The sequence below is a fragment of the Leptodactylus fuscus genome, chromosome 1 (genome assembly GCF_031893055.1).
Source record: "Leptodactylus fuscus isolate aLepFus1 chromosome 1, aLepFus1.hap2, whole genome shotgun sequence".
NCBI classification, from domain to species: domain Eukaryota; kingdom Metazoa; phylum Chordata; class Amphibia; order Anura; family Leptodactylidae; genus Leptodactylus; species Leptodactylus fuscus.
Window position 1 is genome coordinate 93,751,285 of NC_134265.1, and position 16,167 is coordinate 93,767,451.

Sequence of the window (16,167 nt, forward strand, 5' to 3'; positions counted from 1 at the left end):
ACCAGCAGTATAGATAGGATCCTTGTGATGGGACAACCCCTTTAAGAAGTCTTTCATTGTATATCAAAAATTCATGTTTTTTTTTATTAAGCAATTGGATTGCATGGACACAGTTTGACAGCCGTTTTATAATTTAAATTGTGAATATATATATATATATATATATATCACATACAGTACTATATATATATGTATATATATATATATATATATATATATATATATATATATATATATATATATATATAGTATTTCCTGTTTCTCAGCAGCACACGTACGGGATAATATTCCCCCAGGTACCATTAGACAGGTTGATAAGCTATAATTAAGATCAATTCATTAACCATTGAGTGCCTATATAATACTGGAGAGAAAATACCACACTTGTATTTTATTTTCTCTTCAAATGCCTAAGAACAATACAGGTTGGATGTTCCTTTTCTTTCTGGAAAGAATGAAAAAAATAGAAAATTTTAATCTAATTTTATATGCACAAGCAGTAAAGAACCAGTAGTTACTCTCTGTCCAGAGAAGCAACAGCTATTGTCTTGCTCTAACGTCAATCTTATAAACTATTCTGATTTTCTCATGGCTGCAGAATAGTGTGAATCTTCTGGTCTTCCCACTAGTAGATGGAGCCTCAAGTCTATGCAAAGTAACTTTTTCCTTCTTATCTCAGCAGGGTCACTCTGTACCCATAGATGAAATGTTCATCAGCTGGACAATTTTATATATGTTTTGTATTCTTCAATTTCTGTCAGATACATAATTGTCTTGAAGATGGTGAACAAGCAGGTGGGTGTCATAGCCATAATGCTATTGTTTCTTATGGACATTGCAGAGTAGATGTTTTCTTCCAGCAAGGGCTGCATATGCTCATGTCAACCATCTTCAGGTCACTGAATCATTCTGAGGCTCAATATTTTTTTTTTTTTATTATCATTATTATTATTTGTTTATATAGTACCATTAATTCCATGGTGCTTTACATTTCGGAGTTACATACAATACACAAAATATACAGGTAGATTATATATATATATATATATATATATATATATATATATATATATAGTGACCAACTGGCACAGTGGGGTAGAAGGCCCTGCCCGCAAGGGCTTACAATCTATGGGGGAAGGGGGTAGAGACAGAAGGAGAGGGGGAGACACCATGGCGGTGTGGTGATAGTGTTATTGGAGGTTGTAGGCCTTCCTGAATAGGTGAGTCTTCAGGGCCTTCGTGAATCCTGTGGTTGTGGGGGTCAGTCTTATGTGTCGTGGTAAGGAGTTCCAGAATATGGGGGATGCACGCAAGAAATCTTGGAGGCGGTTGTGTGAGAAGTGGATGAGGGCAGAGCGGAGTAGGAAGTCCTTGAAGGATCTGAGGTTACGGGTGGGCAGGTAGCGGGAGATTAGTTCAGAGATATATGGAGGGGACAGGTTGTGAATCGCTTTGTATGCTAACATTAAAAGCTTGAACTCAATTCGCTGGGCTATAGGAAGCCAGTGGAGGGACTGGCAGAGGGGAGCAGCCGATGAAGATCAGGGGGTGAGGTGGATTAAGCGAGCAGCGCAGATTAAGGTGGACTGGAGGAGGGCGAGGGTGTTTGCTGGGAGTCCATGGAGAATGGTGTTGCAGTAGTCTAAGCGGGAGATTATGAGGGCATGGATGAGCATCTTGGTAGTTTCCGGGGTGAGGAAGGAGCGGATTCGGTGGCTGTCCTTGAGCTGGAGGCGGCAGGAGGTGTTGAGGGTTTGAATATGTGGCTTGAAGGATAAGTCAGAGTCCAGGGTTACCCCCAAGGCATCGGGCCTGTGGGACAGGAGTAAGTGGGGTTCCATTAACTTTGATAGATGGGTTGGGTGGAGGGGCCATACGGGATGGGGTGAAAATGGTGAACTCTGTTTTCTCCATGTTGAGTTTGAGAAAGGAAGGAGGCTACGGCCGCTAAACAATCTGGAACTCTGGCCAGCAGGGAGGTAATGTCTGGTCCAGAGATCAGGATTTGTCGTCTGCATAACAGTGGTACTGGAAACCATGAGATTCTATGAGTTGGCCCAGGCCAAGGGTGTAGATGGAGAACAGGAGGGGTCCTAGGATGGAGCCTTGGGGGACACCTACAGAGAGTGGGCGCGGTAAGGAGGTGGAGAGTGAGTAGGAGATGCTGAATGTGTGGTCGGTGAGGTATGAGGAGATCCAGGAAAGGGCCAGGTCTGAGATGCCAAGGGATGAGAGAATTTCCAACAATAGGGAGTAGTCGACTGTGTCAAAGGCAGAGGAGAGGTCAAGGAGTAGGAGGACAGAGTAATGGCGCTTGGTTTTGGTGGTTAGCAGGTCATTAGTGACTTTTGTTAGGGCAGTTTCAGTGGAGTGACGGGGTTTGAAGCCTGACTGTAGTCTGTCAAAGAGCAGGTTGGACGAGAGATAGGAGGAGAGTTCGGAGTGGACATGTTGCTCAAGTAGTTTTGAGGCGTACGGGAGCAGTGAGATGGGACAATAGTTGGCTGGGGAGGACGGGTTGAGGGACGGTTTCTTAAGTATAGGAGTGACAGTGGCGTGTTTGAAGGCGTAAGGGAAGGATCGAGTGGCTAGGGATAAGTTGAAGAGATGGGTTAGGGCTGGAGTAATGACTTCAGTGAGTTTGGGGATGAGGTGTGACTGGATCGGGTCAAGCGTGCAGGAGGTGAGGTGGGATTTGGAGATTAGGGAGGAGTTTTTCATCAGTGATGGAGGAGAAACAGGTCAGGGAGGGGGGGCAGCGAGTAGTTGGGTAGAGGGGTTGTCGGGGGTGTAGGGTGAGACTGTCTCTGATGGTGTAAATTTTAGTTTTGAAGTAGGAGGCAAAGTCGTCAGCAGAGATAAGTGATGTCGGAGGGGGGGCAGGAGGAGGGAGTTGAAGGTGGAGAATAGCTGTTTGGGGTTGCAAGAGAGTACAGATATGAGTGTGGTGAAGTAGACCTGCTTCACAGAGGTGAGTGCTTTCTTAAATGTGAGAGCTGCCTCTTTGTAACTGAGGAAATCCTCCTGGGAGTGGCTTTTCTTCCAGAGGCGTTCTGCAACCCGTGAGGCACGTCTCAGTTTTTTAGTCAGGTCGGTGTGCCAGGGTTGTCTATTGATCAGTCGGGCTCTGGTGTTTGTGTAGGGGACCACAGAGTCAGTTTACAGTCAAGAGTTCCAGATCCACCTTACAGCCATGTTTTACATCACCGTTTTGACCAGGGTTACCCCGCGTTCACATCTGCGTTGGTATTCCATCTGGGGGAGTCTGCATGGGGAATCCCTGAACAGAATACCAAATGCAATTGCACGCACTGTGCAGTAAAAGCACTCAGACCCTATAGACTATAATGGGGTCCGTGTGCTTGCCATGCGCTGCCTGCACAAATCATGTGAACAGGAAAGTAGATTGTGAACTACTTTCCTGTCTGCAAGCACACGGACCCCATTATAGTCTATGGGGTCCGTGTGCTTTTACTGCACAATGCTTGCAATTGCGTTTGGTATTCCTTTCGGAGGGTCCCCATGCGGACTCCCCCAGACGGAATACCAATGCAGATATGAATGAGGGGTAACTAGCTTGCAACTCATTATGTTCAACTATTGCAGTGTGGATTGCATGGCCTGGATGATTTAATCTTTAGCAGATCAGTGCTAATAAAAGCTTCTCTGATCCCACCGAAATGATCATTCTTTTACAGATCCCATTTATGTGCTGCAGACAAATGTATGGGAAGTAGAACATTTACTTACTGAAACTGACATGTATGTCCTAGAGTCTGGAGGCAGCACAACTAATCCACCTTGTATTGGGGTCCGCTGGATTTCCTGCAAAAAGTCTAGCTTGCAGGACTTTTCTTTCCACCTATTTAAGGGTCAGTCCACACAATAGAGTTCTATTGGGAAGCTTTTTTGGAGGCTGATTCAGCATCAAAATCCTCGCCCAAAACTCTGTGTGAACTGACCCTGGAATAAGGGGACGGAGTGTTGTACTGAGACTCAAACGCTAGTGTGAACCTAGCGTTAGATCTCTCCTGAATACATCTTTGTTTCTTAAGAGACTGTGAGAAAGTAAGGTCAAACAAGTCTATGGAGAGGGCAGAGGGGAGATAGATACACCAGAATTATTGAGAGGCTCTGAATATCTACAACTCTAGACGATCTATTCATTGACTCTAAATCGATGTGGGGATGATCCATCTGCTATTTATTTTCCTCAGTGCTTTCTGCTTGGCTGCTCTTACCTCACGGTGTCTGAGACAACTATTGGCTACTGCTACTTGTCCCTCCGTGCAGCTTTACCACTCCAGATTTCTGGTCTATGAATAAACACAAGTCTGTCATAGGCTCACTAGGTACAGTTAATAGAAAATGGTTTCTAATATCAGAAGGGCAGAACTATTGTAATGCATATATTACTAGATTAGTGAGAGAATGATGGTACTTGCCCCACATTTACTGAGAGAAATATGCTGTAGCCTGAAATAAATCATTTGTGATCTTTGTGTTGGTGTCAGGTCTTTGAAACATCAGTTGTTTTAAAATTACAAAGTTGTAAAGCAGAAAACTTGAGTCTGTGCACACACAGGACAATACAACCACTCTCTGGTACTTGTTTCAGCAAATCTGGTATTTCCTGGCCCAAAAGGGGAGGGGTTTCCTAAAACCCCACCCAAAAGGGAAAGTGTTTGTTAAAATTCTGTCTGGCCAGCTTTGGGGTGGTCCAAAGAGTGGAACTTAACGGGGTTGTCTCATCACAAGGATCCTATCTATACTGCTTGTTAATGTGGATGTAAGACTTTTCCTAAATACACTGCTTCAGCAAAACTGCTTTGTTTGTCCACTATCTTACTTTATTCAATTCTTTGTGGCCACAGCCCTGACTTATCTGCTCATGAGTCAAGTGATGTATCTACTGCTCTCAGGGGGGAGGGAGGAGGGGCTAAGTGCAGGGAGCGAGCCTGCATATCTAGCTATTCCTGTGTCTGCACCACGTGACCTAGGTCCTGCACTCAGATAGGAGAGGAGCTGCTTTCATTTCTTCTGTTCTCCCAGTTATCAGGCTAGCTAATTCAATTGTGTTCATTATGGCAGAGACAGGCAGTCTCTGTATGGAACACAGAATGGAGTTGCTGCCGCCCGTACTTCATAGTCCAATATGGGTGGGCGGAGCTACACGCAAATTTGGGGGCAGAGCTAAACGGCAGGTTGCATGTGAAACTCCGTCCACCAAATGATGCAAGAAACCAGGAAGAAAGAAGATTTTACAGCAGTAAAGACTGATGAGTATGTGAGGTGGGAATATCCCTTTAAACATTCTCCAACAGTCTATTCCTCAGACTGCAATGTTGGCAACTATGTAAAACTACCCCGATGGACTAAATTCTGTTCCTGGTGTTTTATTTTTAGGAAGGTTCCTAAACCCTTCCTTCAGCTGCTTAATGTAAGACAAATTTCCTCATGGAGCACAACACCAATAGTCATCTAAGCCAACCAACTGGATCAGATCAGATACAGCATTATGACCCTTAGGAAAGTGTGCACTAGAATGTGGGATGGGCGGTGTTTTACTACAGCACCTGTCTCTAGTACAGTATAGAATAGCAAGCTATCAGTGAGAGCAGCTCAGGTTGTACACAATACTATACTATCCACCATGCAAGAAATCACAAGCCTACAATATAGATATTTATTACTGTATAACTGATCACATCAATTCTATACAAGAAATACTGTTTGTCTTTACAAAGTATACTTTGTTGTAACCTTCAAGTATAAGAGTTAGTAAATATACATTTGTATGCTGATCTTTTGTAGGTCATTTCCCTTTTCTCCTTTGTTCTTGAGACACTGGACCCAGCTTTACAATAAGAAGATGGTGCGGTTTTAAGTGTTATTAAAAAATATTGTGCAAGTTATCTGTGCCACAATTTTGGCAAATTTTACTGTGTATATTTCCAGTGTGTGCTACATACTAAGGTTCAGTGAAAAGCTGACAACACATTGTAGATATTTAGCATATGTCATGAGGACAACCAAGGGGCAGATTTAGCAGAACTGCGATACACATACAGTCCTATGAAAAAGTTTGGGCACCCCTATTAATCTTAATCATTTTTAGTTCTAAATATTTTGGTGTTTGCAACAGCCATTTCAGTTTGATATATCTAATAACTGATGGACACAGTAATATTTCAGGATTGAAATGAGGTTTATTGTACTAACAGAAAATGTGCAATATGCATTAAACCAAAATTTGACCAGTGCAAAAGTATGGGCACCTCAACAGAAAAGTGACATTAATATTTAGTAGATCCTCCTTTTGCAAAGATAACAGCCTCTAGTCGCTTCCTGTAGCTTTTAATCAGTTCCTGGATCCTGGATAAAGGTATTTTGGACAAACAATTCAAGTTCAGTTAAGTTAGATGGTCGCCGAGCATGGACAGCCCGCTTCAAATCATCCCACAGATGTTCAATGATATTCAGGTCTGGGGACTGGGATGGCCATTCCAGAACATTGTCATTGTTCCTCTGCATGAATGCCTGAGGATTTGGAGCGGTGTTTTGGATCATTGTCTTGCTGAAATATCCATCCCCGGCGTAACTTCAACTTCGTCACTGATTCTTGAACATTATTCTCAAGAATCTGCTGATACTGAGTGGAATCCATGCGACTCTCAACTTTAACAAGATTCCTGGTGCCGGCATTGGCCACACAGCCCCAAAGCATGATGGAACCTGCACCAAATTTTACAGTGGGTAGCATGTGTTTTTCTTGGAATGCTGTTTCTTTTTGGACGCCATGCATAACGCCTTTTTTTTTTTATAACCAAACAACTCAATTTTTGTTTCCAAAATGAAGCTGCCTTGTCCAAATGTGCTTTTTCATACCTCAGGCAACTCTATTTGTGGCGTACGTGCAGAAACGGCTTCTTTCTCATCACTCTCCCATACAGCTTCTATTTGTGCAAAGTGCGCTGTATAGTTGACCGATGCACAGTGACACCATCTGCAGCAAGATGATGCTGCAGCTCTTTGGAGGTGGTCTGTGGATTGTCCTTGACTGTTCTCACCATTCTTCTTCTCTGCCTTTCTGATATTTTTCTTGGCCTGCCACTTCTGGGCTTAACAAGAACTGTCCCTGTGGTCTTCCATTTCCTTACTATGTTCCTCACAGTGGAAACTGACAGGTTAAATCTCTGAGACAACTTTTTGTATCCTTCCCCTGAACAACTATGTTGAACAATCTTTGTTTTCAGATCATTTGAGAGTTGTTTTGAGTAGCCCATGATGCCACTCTTCAGAGGAGATTCAAATAGGAGATCAACTTGCAATTGGCCACCTTAAATACCTTTTCTTATGATTGGATACATCTGGCTATGAAGTTCAAAGCTCACTGAGGTTACAAAACCAATTTTGTGCTTCAGCAAGTCAGTAAAAAGTAGTTAGGGGAATTCAAATCAATAAAATGATAAGGGTGCCCATACTTTTGCACCGGTCAAATTTTGGTTTAATGCATACTGCACATTTTCTGTTAGTACAATAAACCTCATTTCAATCCTGAAATATTACTGTGTCCATCAGTTATTAGATATATCAAACTGAAATGGCTGTTGCAAACACCAAAATATTTAGAACTAAAAATGATTAAGATTAATAGGGGTGCCCAAACTTTTTCATAGGACTGTATCTTTAGCTGTCACAGACCTACCATTCTGGCTGACTAAAGGGCTAATGTGTATGGCCAGTTTTAAAGAACATAACCCTAAACAAAATTTCCTGTACACGTCATACAGTCTAGGTATTGGAATAGTGACCCAGTGTCAATCTACTCAAAATCAATCTACTTAAATGTGATATGTAGAAGCAAGAGGAATCACAGTCAAGTGATCTGTCTCCTAGTGTGGATTAACTACATTGCTTTCACTGACACACAGTTACAACATGTACAGGTATCCCTTCCACATTGTTGGGGTAGCGGCTGCAGCACCTCAGCAGTGTGGAAAACCCATGTAAATTTAAATGGCCTTTAAGAAAAAATTACTCAGGAGTCCAGCACGGCCTCTTCTCCAGTCCTTCTAGGGAATTACTTGCCTAGTGCATGTGATTGTCACACGGTGCTGTATTACTGCCATATTGGTTCTTTTTACATATCTACAATGCCAGTAAGGGTATGTTCACACAAAGTATTTTGCAAGCGGATTTTGACCCAAAATCCACCTGCAAAAACGTCTCCCATTCATTTCAATGGGAGTCACTTGCTTTTTTTTTTTTTTCCCCCCCTCTAGTGATTTTTTTTTCCAGCTAGTGGGGAAAAAAAAGCGGCATGCCCTATCTTCACGCAGATTCCGCGGCTGAGTCAGCGGTTCGAGACAGACTCCTGCTTAGGCCCATTCATCCGGGGCTAATCTGGAGCGGAGTGCTGCAAAGGGATGCCAATGCACTGCATCAGCTTCCCGTTGCGGCTAGCTGTGCAGAAAAGCCACATGACGGAAAAGATTCCCACCGTGTGAACTATCCCTAATAGGGCAGGTAAAAGCTGCAATAATCACATGGCCTATGCAAGTAAACTGACCCAGAAGACCAGACAAGACCAATGGATTCTGGTGGACAGATGGGTAGTGAATAGTTTTTGTTATTTTAGGCCACTTGCCTCTAGAACCCACAATATAGAAAGTCGCAATGAATGAGGGATCAATGTATACGCAGAGCAATGTTAAAGTATGGTGAAAAGATGGCGTTAAATGCAACTTCAATTTTTAATAAAATGATCAATAAAAATATTTCCAGCGGTTGGCTGTTCAGGTAATTTATATTCTTAGGAAACTATCTAAGGTGACAAAAGAAAAAAATCACACACATTGACAAAAATGCAAACCACAAGCTGAGGAAAGACTTAAGTGCTCCTGGCTCATAACGTCACTACGGTACCATGATAGTGCGGGTGCCTTATTGTCTTCAGTAAGCTACACCCACATTTTGTACTAGTCTGTGCCTGTGTAGGTGAATGGACTACTTAAGGCAAGGACAGCTGTTACTGCTGTTTGTGATTGTTTAAAATATATTGAGAGTTTTAGCACCAAGGGACACACCACATTACTCCAGGGACTGTTTCCATGAATACATGACAGCATAGGGAGAGATTCTCAGCGGCAGATCAGTTTCATGTTATAAGGCAGGGGATCCAGCAGTGACTCTGCCCTCACTATTAGTACATAGACTGTCAGTAGTACGCTGTACAGTTAGTAGTTCTTGAGAAGCAAATTACATATAGTTCAATCTTCTCGCAGATAAGCTTCAGGAATTTCTTCAGGACTGCCTACCGGGCTGCCTCCATCTGGGGGATTGGTTTTGTCTTCTATAATTGTCTTCAGAATTTCCTCAGACTGAGATGCTGTCAGCAGGGCCTCTGCTTTTTGGGCAAGTTCACGGGTCTCTTGAACTTGGATCTGCACCAGTTGTATGTGATTTCTTACAGTGACAGAGGCATGGTCTGCACCTGCACAATATAAGAAGAATCTACCCAGTGAATACCAAATCATACAAACCAAGAAATACATCATTACCAGTTGTTTAGTTAGATAAATTCATCAGTTTCCTTTTGTTACACTGTATCAGTCCTAAACTCCTGGATGATCTCTTTTACCTCTTATGATACATCGTAACACACTACAGCTGTGGGATGTGTCACCATTTTATTTATTAAAGCCAGAACTTTACTGACTGAAAAGATTTTTTTACTCTATGGTCTATGCTTTATTATAGGGATTGACAATGTTGCCCAAACTTCTCTGTTCTGTTAACAACATTTAGCAATATGCTGTACTGCAGTCTCATAGGCAGCAACAGACTAAAGCTGAATCATTGAGGGCTATGGCAGGGCTTACTAGGCATGCTTTTAGTATGGACAGGGAGTAGATAAACGGGGACATTATTTAGTGTATGTAATTGTGTTATCTATCTTCTATTGGGATCCTCTCTGTCTTGTCTATAATGTAAATTACATGACTACTGCAATGAAAACCCTCCCAGAAATGACAAGGGTCAATTTATTTCAGGCCTACTGGTCAGAGTGAAAGTTGCAGGGTATAGTAATTTTATTTTATTTTTTTAATATAGATAGGGACAATAAAAAATAAAATAAATAGTCTTAAATGTTTAACACAAAATCTCAGAAAAAAATAGGTCATTTTGTGGTGGTATAATTCCTTTTACAGTATACAGGAATGTTTCCTTTCAGCACAAATACTAAAAATACTGAGGAATTGAAGATTTAGATAGCATAGACTTGGAGATGACTGTGCTAACCTGAACACTGCAGTCTCTCAAACAGCTGATCAGTGGGGGTACATGAATATCTGACCCCCAAAATCTGATATGCTGATGCATTCTAAGAAACAAAATCACCAATCCTAGCAAACTCCTTTAAACACTTTTCTTCCTTAAGCCTTGGTTGGCTTACTATATGCCAATAACTTGCACCAAATTTCAGCACTCATGGGTTTTTCTCTGATCGGTGACACCCCCACTGATCCAGAGAATAGGAGAATTTCATCCCCACTGGCCATGCAGCTGCAGGAATAGCACCGAACCCCCTGGTGGACAGAGATGCGTCCTGGCTCCCATTCACTTCAAGAGTAATGGCAGAGATAGTGTACAGCACTCGACTATCTCTGGGGCTCCCATTAGAGAGAATGAGGGCAGGATTGTGTCTTTGTCCATTACCTGGGGAATTGGCTACATTCTCCAGTAGGCTAAAACACTCCCATTCTCAGAATCAGTGGGAATTTCCACAGTCAAACCCCCACTGGTCAGCTATTTGTCTTCTATCCTACGAATAATGTGTTTTACAGCTTACAAACACACAGGTTATAAAATAACTTCCACATATTGCATATGTGTGTTACAACATTATGCACGCTACACATACGCCTTAATAGGCATTCATAAAATAGTCCTGAGGACCTTTTTCCTAGATCTACGGCTGTCTCCATATGATGCCATCGCTAGTGATTATTCCTCTGGAATGGGCAATAGTCCTTAGAAGTAAGGGGATATGAGTGTTCCTCTGTGATACAATGCTGTTATTATGACTGATGGGTTACCTTCCATGATCCATCTAGTGGTGCACATTTCACTTGATTCCTGATAGTTGGGGCAGGAGCAGGTCTATACATTTCACAGGTATATACTAATGGCACACACAAACTCATCATGACAAAAATGTAGATCGCTGTGTGGAAAATGACACTCTCATACCTGAAAATAACCTGTAAAAACCTCTGTATTCACAAAATATAATATAAATATAATATACTGCATACACAACAGTCCCCTAACGTACTTCTATTACTGGAATAATAGAAGTATAATAGCATAGCAGTGAAATAATAGAGAACTAATATATTCAGTTAAAAAAAAAAAAACCTAATCAGCACTCCCTGAGATAAATTTTGATGGACAGGATGTACATAAATGTAGCACTCACTTAATGGAGCCCTTTAATGTGCGCCGTATACTCACCAGCTTGATAAGCAGCTTCTGCTGCCATTTCTGAAAGACTAACAGCCCGCGTCCAGTTGGCCTCATACTTTAGGTATTCGTCTTGCAACTTCTTCATCTTCACATGTAAGGACACATTTCAAGATTATTACAAGTAATTTCATGAGAACCAAGCAACAGAACAACACTATAGTAGTATTATTCAGGTAGTATTATTAGTAGTATTATTCAGGTGAATGCTTACTTCATTTTTACCTACATAACGTGACCTATAAGGAAACTACAGGCAGAAACAACTTCATTCTATAGCAATTCATTATATTCTCAAAACTAGATGGAAAATATAACTGGAAGGCCACTATTCATACTTGGTTGTCTTCCAACTACCTCCAGTTGGACTTGTGCTTATGTAAAATATATATGTCACCAACACACAGAAACTGAATAGATCATTGGATTTCTGGAAAGTGTAAAGCACAAAATCACTTTCCACTCTCCAGATCCAGCACATGAAATCACATTATTCAGGATTTCATAGCCCCTAGAATGAATAGAAAGAAATATTGTACAGAAAATGATGACACTATAATGTGACAAGGTTTACCTGCACACGTGCCCCAATGATCACTTGCCAAATTGCACTCTCTTCACTTGAGTTCATCTTATCCAGAAGGGATGTGTATTTCTTATGTAAAGACAGAAGTGTGTACACAGCCTGTATATAAAAGGATTAACATGTTACTGCACGTGTTGTACAGGCCAGTGCATTTGCTGGCGGGAACAAGCGTGTTAAATCCTGCTATAGATTACACAAGCTACTACCTCTGTGTCCTTCCCTTCTAATACCAGATTGAGGTATTAATAGCTGATCCTACTAGATACTCATCCAAAACTACAGTCTATCACCACAAGCGGTCAGTGCTGCTGACTGAACAGGACACTGCAGTTACTGTAATGGGGAGAACTCTTGGTTTTATTCAAGTGCTACGGAGGAGCTTTGAACTAATTTCTTAAGACAATTCTGGTCACATGACTTAGAGGCTATATGTTCTGGGACAGTACTTTCCACTGTTTTCCTAGGTTTTTTTCCTTCTAATATTTAAAGGGCTATTCAAACCTCATCAAACTATCTCCTACCCTTAGAATAGATAATCAAGTTAATATCAGTTGGGGTCCCACACCCAGGTTCCCCTCTGATCAGCTGTTTGAAGAGACCACAGAGTTCAGAAAAACATTGCAGCCACTTCATGCTGAGCACCATACATTTTAAAGCAGCTGTGCTTGCTATCACAGCAAAGCCCCTTTCTCTTGAATGGGACTGAGCTGTGAACAGACCATGTGACTGATGAATGTAATGTCATATGGCCTGTGCAACAGAAACAGAGATTATAGTGCTGCTACCACTTCAGACAGCTGATCCGCAGTGATCCCATGTGGTGGATCCCCACGGACCTTCAAATGATGACCTAAGCCAAGGGTCAAAACCCCTTTAAACAAGTTCAAAATTCTTTTGTGACTGAGGGTTATCTCAGACTTTTTTACCGATTGCTCATTATTAGGATAATGATAAGCAATCAGTAATGATCATTAGGATGATGGGGGTCTGAAGTATCGATCAATCATAAAATTCCAGAGAACCCCTTTATAAAGTTTTCCCAGTAAGATATTCTATTTTTGAAAGATGACGACAAAGTAAAATAAAGTGAAAATGTTTAAAAAGGGAAATAAAACCACCATCATCTGCGGCTTTCTTACCTTTGTGTATTCTGTGAGGGCTTCAATAAGAGCATAAGTAGTTTGTGACAGGAGGGTCTGTGTACTGTCTGTTACCAGAGATGCCGCCCTTCTTATCAGGTAATCGTTTGATAGTGTAGGATCTGATCTCTTCAGGGGTATATGTGAAGAAGAAATGTGAATCAAACAATCGAAGAATAGACAATTAAAGGTGGCATTGTGACATGTAAACTGTAACTCTCAATTTACAGCCTGCTTTCTATTAAACGGAAGTTAGATAGGTTAAGAAAGTAGAATATACTGAATATTCTAAACTACCCAAAATGAAATCTTGTCTAGTTTAGCCAAGGCTTACAAGTGAGCTTAATTTATAAGGGTATGTTCACACAGCAATATTCTGCTTAATATTTTGCAGCAGTATTTGTAAACCTAAACAAGGAGCAGAGCAGACCAGAGGAGGCAAAAATCTTTACTTTGTGTTTTCTCTCCATAGATTCTATTTTTGAAGTGAAATACTGACAGAATATTGCTGTGTGAACATACCTTATAGCTAATGAGTAATTGGCGACAACTATTATATTTCTTATTAAATTAAATAAAAAGTAAGCCACGTTCCAGCGTGGAGATGCAACATGTTCACTTTCTAAATCTCTGCAAAATATGAAAGTTCCACACAGCAGATAAGAGAAATTGCTGTCACAGAGGGCTACTTTCCATAAAGGTGACATGCTAGTGCCGCAGGCCTTTGTGCTGGTTGGCAAAGGGGAACACAAGACACTCAAGACTTTATACTGCATCTTTATTAAGTAAATAACACGAACAGGAGAGGGAGGGGGTGGAGCTCCCTAGGGGGCTGGTTCTGATTATGTGATCTGGGGTCCCTTGGGATTCCACGATGAATAAAAGAGCAGAGAAAGGTAACTAACTCCACAGACAACCCCTTTAAAGGATTTATTTGGTATAGGGATAAGCAAAAATGTGAGCAAGTAGGGGGATCAATATCTTTGCACTCAAGCCATATCTCCAGTTATAAACAACTTTTTATAAATTAATAATGCATTTAAGAAACTTTGCAATATATCTTATTAAGCAGATCTGATTTCTTCTCCATGTATTAAGTCGTTCTCTAGTTCCTTATCTTCAATCTGACTACTTATTTACATTTGATTTGTCTCTGTATTCAGCCTTACACACAACTCTGTGGAAAATATAAGATGGAGTAGGATTGTTAATTGATTTATTGCCTCATTCTGTTTGATATCAAGAAGCAGGGCCTCTGCACCTCTCCTACAGATAAGATCTATCAGCCCTCTGGTATTGTCAGCTACCTGGCAAAATGGTAAGGAAGCTAACAGACTTTGTGGAAGAGTAGGGGGAGACAACAAAAAAAAAACATATGAAGAATGAAAATATTATTACAGTTTTTATAAAAGAAATGTAAGGCCATCCAGTCCAGAAAGACATTTGAGGACATCCCCTAGCTTGTCAAAAAAGACGTCTTTACTAAGATGGGAGACAATCTCCTCACAGTTTCTGACTTGTATCAGCAGGGAATGGAAGGATTGCCCAGAATGATCTAAATAACTTTCCTTGAAACGGAACATTACAGATGGCAATACACATTACATAATAGTCAGCTGTGCCTGCCAATTACATAATGTGAATAGGAGTGTCCCAGGTCTCCCTGATGATGGGGTGGGGGTAATGAAGAATGTGGCTACTAGATTTCAATACACCTGATCCTCTGTCTGGCAGCTACTTAAACCTGTTGGGGCTCAAACGTTCACCAACAGCTATCTAATGTATGTCACCAACCTTACAAGCCACAGGGTGGCTCCAAACAAACTACTTGATTTCCTCCATTTGTTGGGATCAAGTAGTCTTCAATATTTTTTTTCTTTGTCCAACATTTCTGTTATTGATTTCACTAAATGAAATGGGTTTTTCCTGGCAAACGATATTTAGAACCTATGCTTAGGTCATCAATATCAGATCGGCAGGGGTACAACACACAAGACCCCCACTGGTCAGCTGTTTTCAGCATCCAATACAGAGAGAACACAGCTGGGAGCAGAGTGGTGTGTTCTTTGCGTAGTGGTGTCCTGAATTACTGCAGCTCCTATACAAGTGAACAGGAGCTGAACAGAACTAACTCAGCACAGCCAACTATCTGCTTCTGGCTCTTCTCTCCATATAGCGACTGGTAAAAACAGCTGATCGGTAGGGGTCCTGGGTGTCAGACCTGCTGATCTGATATTGATGACCCTAGGATATGTCATCAATATTATTTGCCAGGAGAAATCCTTCAGTAACCAATGGATCTTGATAGGGGAAAAAAAAAAAAACACACACAAATTCATATTACCTGTCCCACTGGAATAGCACAGAGACTGGCCCCCAGTCCCACCGACAACACTTGGCGCCATGAACCTTTAAAGATGCGCAAAACATGTCTTCTGTAGAATAAGGGGCTGGACTGCCTGGAAACAGAGAGTAGAAGATCTAGTGAGGGCGGGCTAGAAGGATGACAGCATGTGACAGCCATGTATGACACAGATGCTCCATGGCTGAGGTTTATGTTCAGTCACAGTGTACTATAACTCCCAGCATGCCCCACGTAGAGTAGCCTGTGGGGAGATGATGGGAGTTGTAGTTTCACATGGTGTGACGTGCTGTGTTATGGGTAGACACCTAAGCAGGTCACATAACATAATAGACATAAAGCAGGACGAGCAGTGTTACACCAGCCGTGTACGAGCAGCCTCTTCCCGGCACACACAATAACGACTCCTCAGCTCTGTCACAGCATTGACACCAATAATGGCCACAGTCTACGTATAAGCCAATGAGCAGCTCCGCGTACCTGAGGAGATGGGAGAAGCCCCACAAGACTCTTCTACTGAACGACGCCATCTTACCGGCGGCAACAGGAAG

The 16,167-nt window shown here is 41.7% G+C and overlaps 1 protein-coding gene across 1 annotated transcript; it reads right to left on the reverse strand.

Annotated features, from left to right (window-relative positions):
• Window positions 1-7,668: 7,668 nt before the first annotated feature.
• Window positions 7,669-16,167, reverse strand: DIABLO (diablo IAP-binding mitochondrial protein). The gene is made up of 6 exons (XM_075273873.1): window positions 16,097-16,167; window positions 15,599-15,713; window positions 13,255-13,383; window positions 12,104-12,214; window positions 11,521-11,617; window positions 7,669-9,496 (listed from the first exon to the last, which is right to left on the reverse strand). The coding sequence occupies exons 1-6, from the start codon at window positions 16,144-16,146 to the stop codon at window positions 9,273-9,275; spliced, it is 726 nt and encodes a 241-aa protein (XP_075129974.1). The 5' UTR covers window positions 16,147-16,167; the 3' UTR covers window positions 7,669-9,272.